The sequence below is a fragment of the Enhydra lutris genome, unplaced genomic scaffold, assembly GCF_002288905.1.
Source record: "Enhydra lutris kenyoni isolate GAN:26980312 unplaced genomic scaffold, ASM228890v2 scaffoldscaffold6, whole genome shotgun sequence".
NCBI classification, from domain to species: Eukaryota; Metazoa; Chordata; class Mammalia; order Carnivora; family Mustelidae; genus Enhydra; species Enhydra lutris.
The window spans coordinates 279,510-297,327 of record NW_019154090.1 but is presented as its reverse complement, the minus strand read 5'-3'; the positions used below and the strand labels follow the sequence as shown (position 1 = coordinate 297,327).

The 17,818-nt window shown below is 52.2% G+C and overlaps 1 protein-coding gene across 5 annotated transcripts in view; it reads left to right on the top strand.

The window, feature by feature from the left end:
- The window catches only part of LOC111141805 (DnaJ heat shock protein family (Hsp40) member C5), a 37,691-nt gene extending 20,235 nt beyond the window's left edge, over positions 1 to 17,456 (top strand). The window contains exons 1-6 of one of the 5 annotated variants that reach the window (XR_002640227.1): positions 3,176 to 3,463; positions 12,698 to 12,826; positions 13,574 to 13,787; positions 14,452 to 14,623; positions 14,751 to 14,819; positions 15,090 to 15,153. Coding sequence is in view for 4 of the 5 variants with exons in the window: in XM_022494625.1 (XP_022350333.1) it covers positions 12,720 to 12,826; positions 13,574 to 14,180 (714 nt within the window). In the remaining variant the exon portion in view is untranslated. The other 4 variants (XM_022494628.1, XM_022494625.1, XM_022494626.1 and 1 more) reach the window with 4 other exon arrangements.
- The last annotated feature ends 362 nt before the right edge of the window (positions 17,457 to 17,818 follow it).

The following is a 17,818-nucleotide window of genomic DNA, read 5'->3' as shown; positions in this document are numbered from 1 at the left end:
TTCAAATAAGTGATCATGGAGGATAAAAAATGTTGCATGAACCGGAGTTGTGTCTTGTGAACGAAGTAACAGTCATCGATGCCCCAGCAGGGCACATGGAAGCAGTCTGTATCCCTTAGGGAGGGTGATGCCCTGTCCTCGGGTCACCATACATAACTCTTGGTCTTAGCGGGAGACAGACAGATTGGGCATTCCAGGGGCACATATGTGTTTGATGCCACCAGTGGACTCTTCATCTTAGCACTGGAGAAGCATGCAAAATAGGGGGTCCTGTTTTTGTGTTCCTTGATGCGGGGTAGTACAGGCTAGGTGTTCCATATTACATGATCGTTCACATTTGATTAAACTTCCAGTTGGAAAAAAACATAGAATATGTTGATGGTGTGTGATCGGAGGGTCATGCGTGAGCTGTGATGGTCTCCAGTAGATGTTGTTTGAAGTACCCATCCTCCGCCCGACCAAGTGTCCTGTGCCTTGGACGTGCCAACCAGTGTGTTAGGGAGCCTGGGCGACAGTCAGTGAAGCAGCAGGTCACAGTTCTCCTGGCTGAGGCGGCTGTGCCCAGGGTTCTTCAGGTGTAACAGCCACTGTATCCCTTTGCAGTGAGTATCGATCTTTTATGACTTTGGGATTTGTCTTCTGGTTTAAATTTTCCCATTTGCGGTATCTCTCCAGTTTCATTGCCAGAGATCGCGAATGACTCAACTCATTAACTGAAGTAAGGAGAAGTTGAGGGATGACACTGGCTTTTCTTGGATGCTCTCTGTTGAAAACGCGTTCGCTTTTCACACAGCTTTTCCAGCCGTTGTTAGGTGAGCGAGAGGGCACTCTGCTGCTGTCTGCCTCCCATCGCTCCGTGTCGCGGCGGGTCTCCGCATTACCACACCTTCACTGGAGATGTTGATTCAGAACATTCCTTCTTTATGTGCCCTGCTGCGTGCCCCGTCTTTGTTTTGTTTTTGTGCAGACTTAATTTTGAGGAATAAAAAAGTGTCACAGTAGCTAAGGCTCCGCGTGTGCACGGAATGTAAACACAAGGGACCCTCCGCAAGGACCTAACTTTTTGCCGTTGCTTGAGCTCCGGGCACGCGTGGCACCTGCTCTGTAGTTGGGTCAGGCGTCGGCGGAGCACAGCTGTCCCACTCTTGCCCACGCTGCGCTCTGCTGCTTCAGAGGCAGAGCTAAAAACTGGGGGCCCAGCCATGGAGACTGGCCCACAAGACCGAAATACTTACTATCTTGTGCTTTAACAAAAGCTTGCCTCCGTCTGCTCTGGAGTAAACACGCCTTCGAAGAATAACATCAAAGGAAACCTAAGTGGTAAGGGTCTGGCTGACTTTCGCTGTACCCAGCCTCGCCCTTTCTGGTGTGTAAGTACTTGGCTTTGATCCAGTTAAATTACCCTGAGCTGCCAGGCTGCCTGCTGTGCTGTCATTTCATCAAAACAGAAAGGAGGTTTTTCACTGTCAAGTTTTTTCTGATGTCAAGAAAACTACAAATGATTTGAAATTGGATTGGGAGGGAGTCGATCTTAGGGTGTTTGCTGGCTCTTGAGAAAATCTGGGATCAACTAGACTCTGGTTGACCAAACCCTTCATCTTGGTCCCTTCGACTGGCTGTGGCCAAAACAGACAGACTCACCCACAAAAGAACAACTTTCTCTTGAGCGCTGATGAGAAGGGGCTCTGTAGTAACTTTGTTGGAGAGACCCTGGTTCCAAGAGGGAAGTTAGCCCAAAGGGATGAGCTCCAGACCCCTGGTTAAAGGGCATTGTTGGTGAGGTAGGCTGGGGTTCTCAGTACTCCCGACAAGCCAGCGCACTGAGAGTGCTTCATAACCTGTCCTGGGAGTGACTCACGACAAGAACCTTCTAGGAAGGGCAGTTATGTGGCTGCTTGCTCGCGTTCTTGTTTTTTTCTTTTAAGATTTTTTATTTATTTGTTTGACCGACACACAGAGAGAGCGCACAAGCAGGGGGAGCAGCAGGCAGGGGAAGAGGGAGAAGCAGGCTCCCCGCTGAGCAGGGAGCCCGATGTGGGACCCTGAGATCATGACCTGAGCCGAAGGCAGATACCCAACTGTCTGAGCCACCCAGGTGCCCTGCTCATGTTCTTAGAATGATAACTTTGTAGATTTTATAAACATGATACAGAATTTTGTAAGAAGTTCAAACAATACAGAAAAGAGAGAAGAACATGATTAAAAAAAAAAAAAAAAAGCCATGGTATAGAAATGGATGAATGTTATACAGACAAGAAAATGTGTTAACCTCTGGTCCCTAGTTTTTCCCAGAAACAGCCAGACATGCGGCTTCCAAAGACTTCCCTCATAGTCTGAAATAGAAGCATTTTGTTTCACTTTTCTCTGAACCTGGCATATGGGAAAAACAAGGGGACGCTAATGGAATTGCTGTCCGCTCAGCACCACAGGCCTACCCATGCCCTTAAAAAGGGAGGCCTTTGGCATTGTCTGGCTTTGGTGTGGACAGTGCCTGCGTCCCTGGTGGGGCTGATGGGGACTCTGCACTCTCTCTCCACTGGTGTCCTGACCTCGTTGCTGCGGGTGTGCAATGTTCTATTCGGCACACTTGTTACCACAGCTCCCAGTGCTCTTAGGTCTTGTCCTTGAGTTTCTGTGGCTTCAGCCCCTGCCCACAGATCCCTTAACCCCTGGTTTTCATTCTCCATTGCTACCTTTCCATTTATGTCTTCGCTGGCTGGGTGTTGCAACAGATTGTTTTTTCTAGAAGCTCCTTGTTCCATACATTCTCGTGTCTGTGTGAATGTTCGTCTGTGCCTGTGTGTGGGGACTTGGCCTGAGCGTAACGTTCTTGGGTCGGAAGTGTTGAGACGCTGCCCTGCCACCCGTCCGTGCTGCTCAGGCAGCCAGGGAGTCGGCCGCTGGGCACAAGCGATGCTCTGCACTTCGTTTCTTAATCTCTGGGTTTGTGGAGAAATGATTTTTTTAAAAGATTTTATTTACTTATTCATGAGAGACAGAGAGAGAGGCAGAGGGAGAAGCAGGCTCCCTGGAGCTGGAAGCCTGATGCGGGACCCTGAGCCCGAGGGCAGACGTTTAACCCACTGAGCCACCCAGGCGCCTCAGATGCGATTTTTTATTAAGCAAGGATTAGCCTTTAAGAGACTTCGGATATAGTTACTGGCATTCCATTGAAACTAAGAAAATTGATTCTGAATTAATTCTGTTGGGTTTTCTTAGGATGGTTCTGTCTGAGGCTAGGACATTTTTGATGTTCAGTGCCGTGACATCTGAAATCCGGTGTGCGCACTGACTGTTAAGTCATACTGGTGATTCGTAATTTAAAATGTGACCGTTTCACAGGGGGAAACTTTGTCTCCAGTCACATGAAGTAGCTGACGCCGTTAGCTGCTCACAGACGGGCGCATCTCAGCGGGGCGGCTGGGCTCCAGGAAGACGGCAGTAAAGCGACTATCCCGATAGAGTGAGTCACGTCCGTGTTTGGTTTCCCAGTGCGCGTAGAGCTGATGCCCGAGCTGATGCCCGAGCGACACTGTTGTCTGGTAAAGGCGCAATAGCGTTTCGTGGTTTTTTTGTTTTTTGTTTTTTTTTTTAAGTAAAACAAACCGTAAGAGACTCTCAATCTCACAAAACAGACTGAGGGTTGCCTGGGGGAGGGGGAGGGAGAGGGTGGCTGGGTGACAGACACTGGGGAGGGTGTGTGCTGTGGAGTGTGTAAGCCTGACAGTCACAGACCTGCACCCCTGCGGCAAATAATACATGGTATGTTAATAAAAGTAATTTTTTGAAAAGTAAATACCTCTAAAAAAATGCCAACCGTCATCTGAGCTGCTGAGTCAGAACCACTGATCGCAGAACGGCATGACCACCATACTAACAATGAAGACATTTGAAATACTGCAGGAGTCACCAGACTGTGACACAAAGACATAAAGTGAGCAAATGCTGTGGGAAGAGACTAGCTTGGCACATCGTTGCCAGGAGTCTTCAGTTTGCTGAGATAAAAGCATTACCTCGAGGAGGCAGCATGGAGAGGTATGGCTGTAGGTGCTTGTTTTTATGGAGCAGACATAGAAGTATTAGTTCTTGGTGTCTCTGTGGATGGGGTCTGGAAGCCCACTATTCAGGGCATTGGGTAACAGAATACAGACAAAGAAATTACTGAGCGTGGGAGTTTCACGGTGCCGCGGTCCTTCTGTCGTGGACTCGCCGGAGGACATACTTAGTCCTGGACGGTTGGCCCCATCAGTAACAGTGCCTGCTTCTGACTGAGGCTGTCTTGGTTCTGCTGGCTCTGTGCTAGCCTGGTCCTGGAGGGCCGCAGAAGAAGAGGGAGACTCAGAGCACTGCGGGGCCTTGCCCCAGGTCACACAGCTGGACACTTTCCCGCTGGGCTTAGAGTCCTCACTTCCTGATTGTAAAACCCGCGACCTCTCTCTCTTGGGTGGCCCTGAGACTTGTTTTATTATCTGCCCTCAGCAACACCATCATGCCCTGGGCTTAGGGGCCGGGTGGTTTACCTGGTGTCTCTAGGGTTAGGGTGATTCCCTTGGGTTTGGGTTCAGATCCTTCCATCACCTCTCTGTGCGTCCATCTCTGCACCTGCGATGGACTGCCATCGAACCTGCCTGGTGAGGGGTGGGGAAGCCTGGGCCCCATGGACTGACACACTCGAGGAACCAAGTCGGCTGGTCCCGGTGGGCCGTGGCATGGAGCAGCCTGGCCCGTGGGGGCTCCCTACTCCTTTCCATGGTGCACACTAACCTTTACGTTCTGTGTTGTCATTGGGCATGGAGAGAGAAGTGGGACCCTGCCTCCCATAGCCATGTGGAGGGATTGCTCCCGTGTCTCCTGCCTTTGTTTGTTTGTTTCTTTCTTTTTATTTATTTATTTGAAGATTTTATTTATTTATTTGACAGAGAGAGAGAGCACAAGTAGGCAGAGAGGCAGGCGGGGGGGGGGGGGGGGGGGAGAGGAAGCAGGCCCCCTGCTGAGCAGAGGGCCCGACTCCACGGGGGGGTGGGGCTCGATCCCAGGACCCTGAGACCATGACCTGAGCCAAAGGCAGAGGCTCATCCCTCTGAGCCACCCAGGTGCCCCTCTTTCTTTCTTTTTTAAAGATTTTATTTGTCAGAGAGAAAGCGCACAAGTTGGGGAGGAGCAGAGGGGAAGCAGGCTTCCTGCTGAGCAAGGAGCCTGATGCGGGGACTCCATCCCAGGACCCTGGGATCTGACCCCAAGCTAAAGGCAGACGCCTCTCCGACTAAGCCACTCAGCCACCCCTTCCTGCCATCATTTCTTCTGCCACAGACCCAGATGACACCAGGGTTTTTTATCTGAGGTTTCCCTCCTCCTTCACTTCCTTCCCTGTTCTGTTGATGTGTGTCCTCAGATGGGTGTTTTGTTTTAGAAATGAGGAGCGTGGCTTGTCCCAGACTCTAACATTTGTGTATTCTTCTGACCTTGCACTTGCTTGATAATAGAATCTTTTCATCTTAGAATATGAAGCTTTTTTGTGCTGGGAAGCTCTCAGGCTGGACCTGGACTCTGGGGGCATCACTCGTGCCGGCCAGCACTTTTCAGCACGCACACTTGTGTTTTCTTGCCGATCTAGTTTTGTTCTCTCTTGTTTTTAATGGACTTTCCCCCCAGTCTGATGTGTCCCTTACCTTTCACATTCCTGCCGGACCAGTTTTCTCCCATTTTCTGTTTTCTCTGTGCTGGTTCTCTCTCTTTAAGGTACTTCCCAGGTTGTGACTTCTCTCCGCTCTGTGGCTTCACCCCCTCGAGCTGTGCTGCCCTCTCGTCGCCTTCCTGCTCCTGCGGCAATTGCCGACCCTGCTCTTTGCTCCCTCTCCTTCGCAGTTTACTTTTGTCCACTGTTTCCTTTAATTTTATAAAAGCCTTCAACCTCAGAACTTAAAAGCTTGTCATCGGGGGTGCCTGGGTGGCTCAGTGGGTGAAGCGTCTGCCTTCAGCTTAGGTCATGATCTCAGGGTCTTGGGATCGAGTCTGGCATCAGGCTCCCTGTTAAGTGGGGAGCCTGCTTCTCCCTCTCCCTCTGCTGCTCCCCCTGCTTGTGATCTCTCTCTCTCTCTGACAAATAAAATCTTAAAAAACAAAAAACAAAAAAACCTTGCCATTTTTTCTCTGGGGTCATCAACTCTTTCTTTGTACTTTTTTTTCTACTTGATAGACCTTTTTTTTTTTTTTTTTAACACCTTCAGGGTTACAGAAAAGTTGGACAGAACTTACAGAGAATTCTTGCGTATTTCTTTCCCTTCCCCCAACCCCACAGTTTTCCGTTTGCCCCCATAGTTTGTATCAGAGTGGTACATTGTTAAAACTGATGATCCTGTATTGACACATTTTTTTAAAAAGATTTTACTTATTTATTAGAGAGAGAAAGAGAGCATGAGCAGCGGAGCGGCAGAGGCAGAGGGAGAAGCAGACCCCCATCTGAGCAGGGAGCCCGATGGGGAACTTGGTCCCAGGACCCTGAGATCATGACCTGAGGCTGAGGTGAAGGCAGACGCCCCACCGACTGAGCCCCCCAGGCGCCCCTGTATTGATCCATTATTTTTTTTTAAGGTTTTATTTATTTATTTGACAGAGAGAGATCACAAGTAGGCAGAGAGACAGGCAGAGAGAGAGGAGGAAGCAGGCTCCCTGCGGAGCAGAGAGCCTGATGTGGGGCTTGATCCCAGGACCCTGAGATCACAACCCAAGCCGAAGGCAGAGGCTTAACCACTGAGCCACCCAGGTGCCTGTATTGATCCATTATTAACCAAAGTCTGTAGTTGACCTCAGTGGTCACTCGTCATGGTGCACATTCTGTGGGATTTGACAAACATAATCACATTTTTCTGCCACTGTAGCGCTGCACAGGGTGGTTTCATCCCCTGAAGATCTCTGTGCTCCTCCTCTTAATCCCTCCCTCCTCCAGCCCCCCCCCCCCCCCCCCCCAGCAACCTCCACTCCCTTTCCTGTCCCTGGAGTTTCGCCTTTTCCAGAATGTCATAGAGATGGAATCACACAGGGTGTAGCCTCTTCACGGCTCCATAGCTGGTTTCTGTCCAGCACTGAGGACTGCCCGCTGTCTGCGTGGACGCAACTTGTGCGGTCACTCACTGAAGGACGTCTGAGCTGCTTCTGAGTTCCGGTGATGAGGAGTACAGTGACTTATTTTTAAGTAGGAGTAGCCTAGAGTCACAGAGTAGATCATTAAATCGGCGTTGAATTTAGAAACTAAGCCCATCCCCTCGTTTTTCACATGGTTGACCTCGGGGCAGTGTCTGCAAGTGTGTGACGGAGCTGGGCGCTGCCTCAGCGTGGTGCTCCCTTCACAGCACGGACAGAATGCGGAGATTGGAAGCCCTTCTTTTAGGGGCACCACTGTATTATTCCTGGAAAGGTGGTTTATTTATTATTTTTTGTTAACTTTAAGGAGCAGGAAAGAGACTTTAGCTAGTCCCAACTTGTGGCTGCACGTGTTTCTGGAGAAGCGGACACACCTTTAGTGTGGTTGACGCCTGAACTTGAAATCAGCGCTGGCTCTGGGCCTGCTTCTGTGACTAATTATTTGTGTATTTTGGTCAATCATTTTGCATGTCTGGGCTGCCCTTTGATCTACTGGGAGGTGAAGGAATTGGGCTAAGACCCCATCTAAGGGCTCTTCCCCACTGCTTTCTTGCTTCTGGCTTTGCTAGATCTCGCCTTTGTTGCTGGTAACAGTATGCTCTGTTATCTCTAGTTAAAGCTTCCTTTACTGGTCTAAACCTACCAAGTAACTTGAATTAGTCTAGTAATGAGCTTTTAATTGCAGTTTTAATTAAGATGATTATAAAGTCGCCCATAGTTGTAAGAAATGATGACACTTTGCCTGGTTTTTCCCAGCGGTGACATTTTGCCAAACTCTAGTTTACTCTGGGTGGCTCAGTCGTTAAGCGTCAGCCTTCAGTTCAGGTATGATCCTCAGGGTCCTGGGATCCAGCCCTTCATGAAGCCCCACATTGAGCCCCACATTCGTGCTCAGCAGGAAGCCTGCTTTCCCTCTCCCACTGCCCCCCGCTTGTGTTCCTGCTCTCGCTGTCAAATAAATAAATAAATAAAATCTTCAAAAAAAAAACGAAAAAAACAGACCAAAACTATCCTAAACAGGATACTGATGTTGGTACGATTTACCAGTCCTATCCGGATCTCCCCACCTTTACGTTACTGACTCCTGTGTGCGTGAGGACCTCTGCAGGGGTAGCACCTGCGCAGGTCTGCATGTCCACCGCCGGACTCAAGATCCTGGAATTCTCCGTATGCAGGCCACCCCTGTCCCACTCACCTCCCATCCTTGACCCCTTGCAACCAGCAATCTGTCTTGTGTTTCTAAAGTCGTATCGTATCCAAAATCCATTTGTACAGTGTGTGACCTCGTGGGCTTGGCTTTTATCTGCTCGTGCAGTTCTGTGCAGGTCCATCTGGGCTACACACGCAGCACGGCTGTTTGGGTTTGCTAAGTAGTGTCGCAGTGTGCACATATGTGCTGCAGTTCAAGGATGTCTGGACTGATCCGAGTTTGGGGCTGTTACAAATAAAGCTGCTCTGAATGTCCTGTGTACGTTTTTACGTGAACATGTATTTCCTTGTCCTTTGGCTGAGTCGGCCAGGAGCCGACCTGCTGGGTCCTGCAGCAGGTGTGTGCCGGGTCGTTTCCAGAGCTGCCTGGGGCCCTTGAAAGCTGTATCTGCTCTGCCCTCCACTTCTGGGCAACCTGTGTGGACGGCTTTGCGTTCGCTGGAGTTTCACGCAAGGACCCTGCCTTGTCTTTGGCCCCTTCCGTTCAGCAGCCGCTGAGTCGTCGGTGGTGTGTGCGTGTCGGAGGCTCATTCCCTCCCCGCTGAGCAGTCGACCGCTCTGGGGTCGACCCTTTCTGTTTATCCGCTCTCCGGTCGGCAGACACTGGGGTTGTTTCCAGACTTTGGCTGTTGTGAGTGAAGCTGCTGCGAGTGAAGCTGCTGCGAACATTGGCGTGTGAGTCTCTGTGTCGACGTGTGTGTTCATTTCCTGTAGGCGCGCGCGGCGTCCGGCGGACGGACTGCGTGTCCTGCCCGGGGAGTGCGTGTGTGCCTTGGGGGCGAGAGCTCCGTTGCCTCACACCCTGCTGAGACGTGACAGGGCTCGTCTTCCCGGGGCCGGCCGCTCTGGTGGACCCGTGTTCTGCGCCTCTGAGTGACAGGATGAGCCTCTTCCGATGTACTCCTGACCCTCTGTGTGCCCGTGTCACTGTGGCCAGCATATGCCCTTCGTTTTTCCGTACAAACTTTGAGATCGTTTTCTCAATTTTTGCAAAAAAGCCTGCTGGGATTAGAGTTAAGATTGTATTGATTCTCTAGATCAGTTTGGAGAAAATTAAGTCTTTTCTGATCTATGAACATGATAAAGCGCAATTTTTTTTTTTTTAATTTTTGTTTCTCTTGGCAACGTGTTGTTTTCAATGTAGGGTTTGTATGTCTTTTGTTGAATTTTATTCCTAAATAATTCTGTGATTTTGGATGCTGCTGTAAATGAAACCTGAAGTAGTAATATTTTCCAATTGTTTACTACTCTCAAATAAAAATACGGTTGCTTTAGGGGCGCCTGGGTGGCTCATCTGTTAATCGTCTGCCTTCAGCTCAGGTCGTGATTCCAGGTCCTGGGATCGAGCCTCGCATCGCATCCGGCTCTCTGCTCAGTGGGGAGCCTGCTCCTCCCTCTCCCACTCCCCGTCCTTGTGTTCCCTCTCTCACTGTGTCTCTCTGTCAAATAAATAAATAAAATTTAAAAAAAAATATATATATATGTATATATATAGTTGTTTTAAATATTTATATCCTGTGACCTTGCTAAATTAACTTTTTAGCTGTAGTTGGTTTTTTGTTTCATTGTTTTTGTTTTTTGTTGATCCCTTAGGGTTTTCTTTGTAAACAACCCAGTCATATCAGCTGTAGGGTTTCGGTTGGATGTCCTTTATCAGACCGAGAAAGTTCCCAATGTATTGAGAATTTTTTATTTTTTAAATTTTTTTAAAGACTTTATTTATTTGAGAGCGAGTAAGCCAAGTCCAACAGGGGAGAGACAGAGGGAGAAGCGGGCTCCCTACTGACCAGGAAGCCCGATGGCCAGCTCCATCCCAGGACACTGAGATCCTGACCTAAGCTGAAGGCAGACGGTCAACTGACTGAGCCACCGAGCACCCTACTGAGAAGTGTTACAGTCATGAGTTAGTGTTGAACTCGCCGGTGCATCGGCGAGTCTTCGAGATGGTCATGTGGTTTACCTCAGTTCTATGATATGGTAGACACGTTGGTTTGTTCTGAAATGTTAAATCAGGCTTGCCTTCTTGGGATAATTTCTACTCATAGATTCAATTTGCTAATATTTTGTTAAGGATTTTTACGTCTATACTTGTAATGGATTTTTTGGTAATGTCTTTGTGAGGTTGTGCTGGCCTCCAAAAACAAAAGTCCCCTTCTCCTCTGTTTTTGAAAAACTTTGTCCAAGATTGATGTCTTTCTTCCTTGGATATTGGGTAGAAAAGTCATCCGGGCCTGGAACTTTGTTTGTGGGAAGGTTTCCTTTCTTTCTTTATTTTTTTTTTTAAGATGTTATTTATTTATTTGACAGAGATCACAAGTAGGCAGGCAGGCAGGCAGAGAGAGGAGGAAGCAGGCTCCCCGCTGAGCAGAGAGCCAGACGTGGGGCTCTATCCCAGCACCCTGGGATCATGACCTGAGCCAAAGGCAGAGGCTTTAACCCACTGAGCCACTCAGGAGCCCCTGTGGGAAGGTTTTCTATTACAGATTCAATTCTGTTAATGCATTTAGGACTATTCAGATTTTCTGGTTGGGTAAATTGTATTTTTCAAGGCATTTATCTGTTCCATCTAATTGCTTGGCATAAAGTTGTCCATAATTTTTTCTATCATCTTTTTTGTGCCTGTAGGGTCTGTAGTGATGACCCCTCTTTTTTTTCCTTCCTCATGTCACTGATTTCTGTTTTTGTTTTTTTTTTTTTTGGTCAGCTGTTGATCAATTTTGTTGTTTTCAAAGAGCCAACTTTTGGCTTTGTTAACTTTCTTTGTTGTTTTTCCGTTTTTTATTTTGTTGATTTCTGCTCTTTATTATTCCCTTCCTTCCATTTCCTTTGGGTCCTGCTGCTTCTGGTATTGTGAACTTGAATCTTAGGTCTTAGTTATATGTTATATTTTACTATTAAATTAAAAATAATTTTTCTTATGATTTCTTCTTTGGGTTACATGTTACTTAGCAGTGTGTTGGATATTAAACACTTGAGGCTTTGGGGGCACCTGGGTGGCTCAGTGGGTTAAGCGTCTGACTTTAGCTCAGGTCATGATCAGGGTCCTAAGATCAAGTCCCGTGTCAGGTTCTCTGCTCAGTGGGAAGCCTGCTTCTCCCTCTCCTTCTGCTGCTCCCCCTGGTTATGCTCATGCGCTCGCTCTCTCTCTTAAAAAAAAAAAAAAAAAAATTCTATTAAAAAAATTCTTGAGGTTTTCTTAGGTATCTTAATGTTGGGTTTCTAACTTAATTCTGCTAAGGTCAGAGAGCACACGGTGCGTCATTTCAGCCCATTAAATTTATTGAAATTTGTTTTAAAGTCTAACATGTGGCATGTCTTCGTGATTTTTAAAAAAAACTGTTTATGAATGTTGGGTGTCCCATACGTATCAGGTCATGGGGTGTAGTGTTTTTAGGATCATCCATTTTTCTTGTTTATTGTTGTTCATTCTGTGTTTCTCCGAGAGGGGTGCTAAGATTTTTATAGCTGCGGGTTGTCTGTTTCTCCTTTAATTCTGTCAGGACTTGGATTCAAGCATTCTGAGGCTCTGTCTTTAAAGTGTGTAGTTGGGTCTTAAGTTTTTCTCCATTCTGGTAACCTCTTTTTTTTATTGGACTTTTTAGTCTAAAGAGATCATTTTTTTCTTTTAAAAGGCTTTTTAGGGGCGCCTGGGTGGCTCAATGGGTTAAGCCGCTGCCTTCGGCTCAGGTCATGATCTCAGGGTCCTGGGATCGAGTCCCACATCGGGCTCTCTGCTCAGCAGGGAGCCTGCTTCCCTCCCTCTTTCTGCCTGCCTCTCTACTTGTGATCTCTCTCTGTCAAATAAAAAAAAAAAATCTAAAAAAAAAAAAAAAAAAAAAAAGGCTTTTTAACTGTACTTTTTGGGATTTGTTGTTGTTGTTAAAGATTTTATTTATTTACATGATAGAGACAGCAAGAGAGGGAACATAAACAGGGGGAGTGGGAGAGGGGGAAGCAGACTCCCCGCTGAGCAGGGAGCCCGAAGCGGGGCGATCCCAGCCTGGGATCATGACTTGAGCAGAAGGCAGACACTTAACAGCTGAGCCACCCAGGTGCCCCACTTCTTTGGATTTTTTAATTTCGAGGTTGCTCTGGAGATTACAGTCAACCCAGTTTTTTACAGTCTGCTCAGTGTGGTGGTCCTCTAGCCCTCCACAGGCGCACTTGCAAACGTAGCCTCTGGTCTCCACATGGGACCACTCCCCACAGCCCTTCACGTTGTGTCTGTGACCCGCGCGGCCCCCACCCAGCGGTGTTGTGATTGCTTGCTTCGAACAGTCATCTGGGTAGAGGCCTTCAGCTCTGTGGCCGGACACTTTATCGATACTTTTTGATGTTTTCTTTGCAGTTTTCTTACAGATTAACCTACCATGGCCGACCAGAGACAGCGCTCACTCTCTACCTCTGGGGAATCACTGTACCATGTTCTGGGGCTGGACAAGAACGCAACCTCAGATGACATTAAAAAGTCCTATCGGTAAGAGGGTCTTGTGCCTTGTGTGCTTCGATCTGCATTTACCAGGAACCACTGCGTGTGTCTCCCCCTGCCTGGCCCGTAGGTGACTGGGACCCGTAGCTCCATCTTTGTGTGCATCATGTGCCCCTTGTAGCTTAAAATTCTCATATCAGTACTTTCGTGGCAACAGAAAAGTAACACTTTGTAGATGACACACACTGTGTGCCCTGGAGCGGCCGGTCGCTCTGGGAAGCAGGTCTGAGCCTTCTCCTTCCCGCAGCCCCTCCCGTAGCCTTTGGAGGCAACTAACCTGTGGCTTCGTGGAGTCAGCTGCAGAGAGAGACACACATCCTCGGTGATCCCTACCCTTGCAGCGACCCTCCTGTGTGTCCTTCCCCTTGTGTACTTCTCACACACAGGAGAAAATAGGCCTGTGGTGCACCCCTTGCCTGGCACCGTATTTGGCCAAATGCGCAGTTAGCCTGCAAGGACACTAGAGGTCAGCAGTGGGGTCTGCCTCTGAGCTCTGCCAGAGGGTGGGCTGCCGGCTGGGTCGCTGGGGGTAGCCCGCGCCTGGGGACTCCCCGCTCTGTGGCAGAGCCAGGAGGCTTGCCCCAAGGCAGCTGCAGAGCTTTCTTCGGACTGTGAACTGCTCAAACTCCGTGGAGAGTTGGGAGGTGACATGTACTGGAGAGATGTTTCCTGCACTGGGCCCTCCCTCTCATGGACGAGTGTGAAATAAGGGACAAGAAATGGTTTTGTTTGCAGGAAACTTGCCTTGAAATATCACCCCGACAAGAACCCCGATAACCCAGAGGCTGCAGACAAGTTTAAGGAGATCAACAACGCCCACGCCATCCTGACGGACGCCACAAAAAGAAACATCTACGACAAGTACGGCTCGCTGGGGCTCTACGTGGCCGAGCAGTTTGGGGAGGAGAACGTGAACACCTACTTCGTGCTCTCCAGTTGGTGGGCCAAGGTGAGGGGAGCAGGCGGCCCCGTGCCGTGCTCCGGGTGCCCCGGGAGAGTCTCCTGCCCGGTAGGGATCAGGGTCTGGCAGAGCGAGGGCGTTTGGTCCAAGTGCTCCATGCTCCTGAGCCTTGGTGTCCCGGCGTCTGGTGCCCTTTTTCGTCACCACGTGTCAGCGCAGGGCCTGGTCTCGGCCGCTGGTGGCGCACAGCCGGCTCAGGAGCCCATGAGTGGCCGCCTGAAGGCTCCGAGCAGACCCCACGACGAGCCGGCCGTGTCACTCGGCTCTCACGAGTCACCGTCCGTTCTTGCACAGAGATCGGAAGGGACCTCTTCCGTCCCATCGTGGGCAGATGCTCTTGTCAGTGCAGGGGAAGACTTGTCGGAAGTCTCTGTGACTTGACACACTTCGGACATACCGTTTCTGTTCTTTTTTGGATGCTTACGCATGTCCTCCTCCTGCCGCGAGCACGTGTGGCCCGCGGACGCCTTCCTGCCCGTCTTCGTAGGTCCCTCCTCGGGGCCCTTGCGCTCTGTCCCTGTCTTCCCGCCCCGGCTCTGGCAGGACAGAGGCCTCCACGGCGGCCACCCCCCCCCACCCCCCAGGAGCTGTGCGGGGCCGGGGGGAGGCGCTCCCAGGGGCGGCCCGCAGCCAGCACCCCTGTGCCCCGCAGCTGCTGTTCGTGGTGTGCGGGGCGCTCACCTGCTGCTACTGCTGCTGCTGCCTCTGCTGCTGCTTCAACTGCTGCTGCGGCCGCTGCAAGCCCCGGGCGCCTGCGGGCGACGCCGCCGACTTCTACGTGTCCCCTGAGGACCTGGAGGCGCAGCTGCAGTCGGACGAGCGGGGTGAGTGTCCGCAGCCCCGAGCGGGGTGAGTGTCCGCGGCCCCGAGCGGGGTGAGTGTCCGCGGCCCCGAGCGGGCGCGGCCGGGCGGGGCGGGCCCTGAACCCTGCCGCCCTGTCTTGTCGAGCAGGAGGGCTCTGACTGTGCGGGCGCGTGTGTGGCGGCAGGGACTGTTGAGGTGTGAACGTGGACACTCGAGGTAACGGTGGACGCAGGGGCCGTCCCCACCCGTGGCCGGAAGCGCCGCGGCTCCGCGGCACCGAGTAGCGGGGGAGGGACCGAGGTGGCGGAGCAGGCCGAGCTGGGGGGAGGCCCGCAGACAGCCTCTCCCCTCTGCACCCCCCCGCCCCCGCCCCCGCCCCCCCCCCCCCCGGCAGAGCGGCCAGGCCGCGGAGCACGGACGGTGTCAGGGCCACGCGTGCCATTGCGGCCGCCCGCGCCGACGAGCACGCGTGTGCTTGCTTTGCAGAGGCCACAGACACACCCGTCGTCGTACAGCCCGCGTCGGCCACGGAGACCACCCAGCTCACGGCCGACTCCCACCCCAGCTACCACACCGACGGCTTCAACTAGGCCCAGGAGTGGCCGCGGTAGAGGCTAGCCCGGCCACTTCGCCCCTAGAGTCACGGACCGTAGTCACAGAGATGGGGAGCGCGCAGCCGCCGGCCCGCCGGGGCCCTGCCCACCTCTGTGCCCGCCCGCCTGTCGCCCCCACCACGTGAAGTGCGTCGCATGCAGTATTCAAAGCAGTTTAGCTACGGTCTCCTCCCCCTTCTGTTTCCTCCTTTTCTAATAGCATGTACGGGTTCTGTTCCATGTCTGTGCTGTGGACGTGCTGCGGCGTGACCGTGTTAACCAGACCGTGGATCTTCCTTGGGGCTTACGATGCGCTGCACCGACCACGGCTGCGTGCTGGGTCCCCGCCAGGCAGGCTGGGGCAGGAGGGGTGGCTCCTTTCCCTGGTGTCGGTGGGGGCCGGAGGCGGGTGCTGCCTGGCGGGGGCTGGGAGGTCCAGTCCGCACCGTGCTTGGCGGCGGTATGGACGCAGGCAGAGCCTCTGGACGCTGTACTGGGAAGGAGCTGGCATGTCCTCCCACTCTGCCCGGTCCCGTCAGCACTTCCGTGGTGTTGGTTTGTGCGGGTCTGTTTGCTTTGGTTGCTTGGCCTTGTGGCAGGGTCTTTCCCACGGGGAGGCTCGCTGTGGAAAGTGTGGGAGGCTCTGGTGACCGCAGGACCATATTTTCTACCTGGGCACGGCCTCGGTTTCCATGTCACGTGGTCCTCGGGGCACACGCCCTCACCAGGCACTTCTTCTACTGCGCTCCCACCCTGTCCCCAAGCCACGAGCTGGACTGATGGGGCCACATTCCTCCGTCTCCTCCACATTCCTTCAGGCCCACCTGGCCTTCTGGTGGTCCTTCCTGGACCTCTAGGAACCACAGATGGTAGCAGTGACCGGTGTGCTGTTGTCAGAGGGGCTGACCGTCCAGGTCGCTGGTGGAGCGCGGCTGGATAGCCCCGGGAAGCACCCGCGGGGAGCCCAGCCCTCTTCTCTGTGCTTCCCAGAGCTCATACCCACCCCACTGGCCTTCGCCTGTTCCCTTCAGTCACCATCGATGGTTCAGGCAGAGCTAGAGATGCTGGGTTCCTGGAGGAAGGACCAGCTGGACCAAAGGCACAGCCTGGTGCCCTTGGCTTGTGAGCCGGCGGCCTGACTGCAGACCCCACTCGCCATTGTCTCAAGCAGAGCCTTCTGTGAACTGTGGGAAATCAGTCCTTCTTGTCTTTGACCCAGAACTTGTGGGTGGTGCATCTGCTGCAGGGGACGAGGAAACGGGTTATGATGGGCCCGTGCTGGCCCAGAGGTCACAGTGGCCCCCGCACCCCCAGCAGCCCTGAATGTGGCGTGGCTCCCTGCTGGGCCTGCACTGGTCACCGGAGACCCAAGCGGTTTCCACAGAAGGAACCCATGGCTGCTGGTGCGTGTCTCCTGCGTGTCCAGTAGGTGAAGAACGAGGAGGACCGTGTCGGCTCAGGCGCACCAGAGCGTGTTCCCATGCCCACTGTTTCCACCACCACCAGCCCGCACCCCGCTCACCTGCTGGCCCTTGGCCCTTGTCTGCCCACCCACAGCTGTGCCGAGCGCAGGTTCTTATCGGCCCGGAACGGGCTGTGACGGGAGGGCAGCCTCCGTGCAGAACGTGGACAGGCTCCGAGCGCAGTGCTGAGGGGAGGCGGGCTGTGGCCGGGTTGTAGCTGTTGCATTTGTGGCCACTCCCAGGTCCTTGGGCAGGTTTGTGGTCCTTTGTTTGTTTGTTTTCTGTTGTTGTTTTTGGCTTTTGTTCATTAAAATAATCATGAAGACATTCAGTGAGAGAGAAAATTTGCACTATGATCTTAAATTATGCTAAAATCAGACATCATGAAAGGATAAGAAATTCACTGACCCACCCTGGACAAGGGAGGAGGTAAGACCACAGGTCCATCTTCTGTGCCAGTCCCGACCCAGCAACAAGAACGCAGCTTTGTGACGTTTCTGAAAATAACTTTCTGACCTGTTTTTCACTGGAATGGCCAAGAACCAAGTTCAAAGCTGGGACTTGAGGTAGCAAGCCTCCCCACTGCGGGGGTTCCCTGCAGCTCTGTGGCCGGGAAACCTCAAGGCCCACCACACAGGTCCGAGCGAGTCCTCGACGGGTGGCTTCCACGCGACAGAACGGGAAGCTCCTCTGGGGACCTGGGTTCAGGAGGAGGAGCAGGTCTGGAAGGTTGTCCAACCCGGGCTCCTGTAGAATTTGTAAAAACTAAATAAATCATGACAGTGATGGTAACAACCCTAAAGGTGGTGGTGGTGATGATTGCCCAAGGCCCAGGGACCCCAGGGTCCAGACGGGGACCTTGAACTCTCCCCGCCTGGCCCTGAAGGCATTTCCACCTGGTGATTCTGACGCGGAGCCCTTCCGAAGTCGAAGTCGGCCATACTCGCCAGCCGCCCCCGTTGCGGTTCCCTTTTCCTGGAGTGGTCCGCCTGTCTGCCCACCACACGGCCGCGAGAGCCCCTGAGCCCTCACCCTAGGGCTGCCCGGAGCCCGGGCCGCGTGTGGCCGGGGAGTGCTGGGCCGGTGCAGGCTGAAGCCCGTCCCGTGTCACAAAGCGCGGGGCTTGACCCAGGGGGACCCCAGAGCAGCCGGTGGCTGG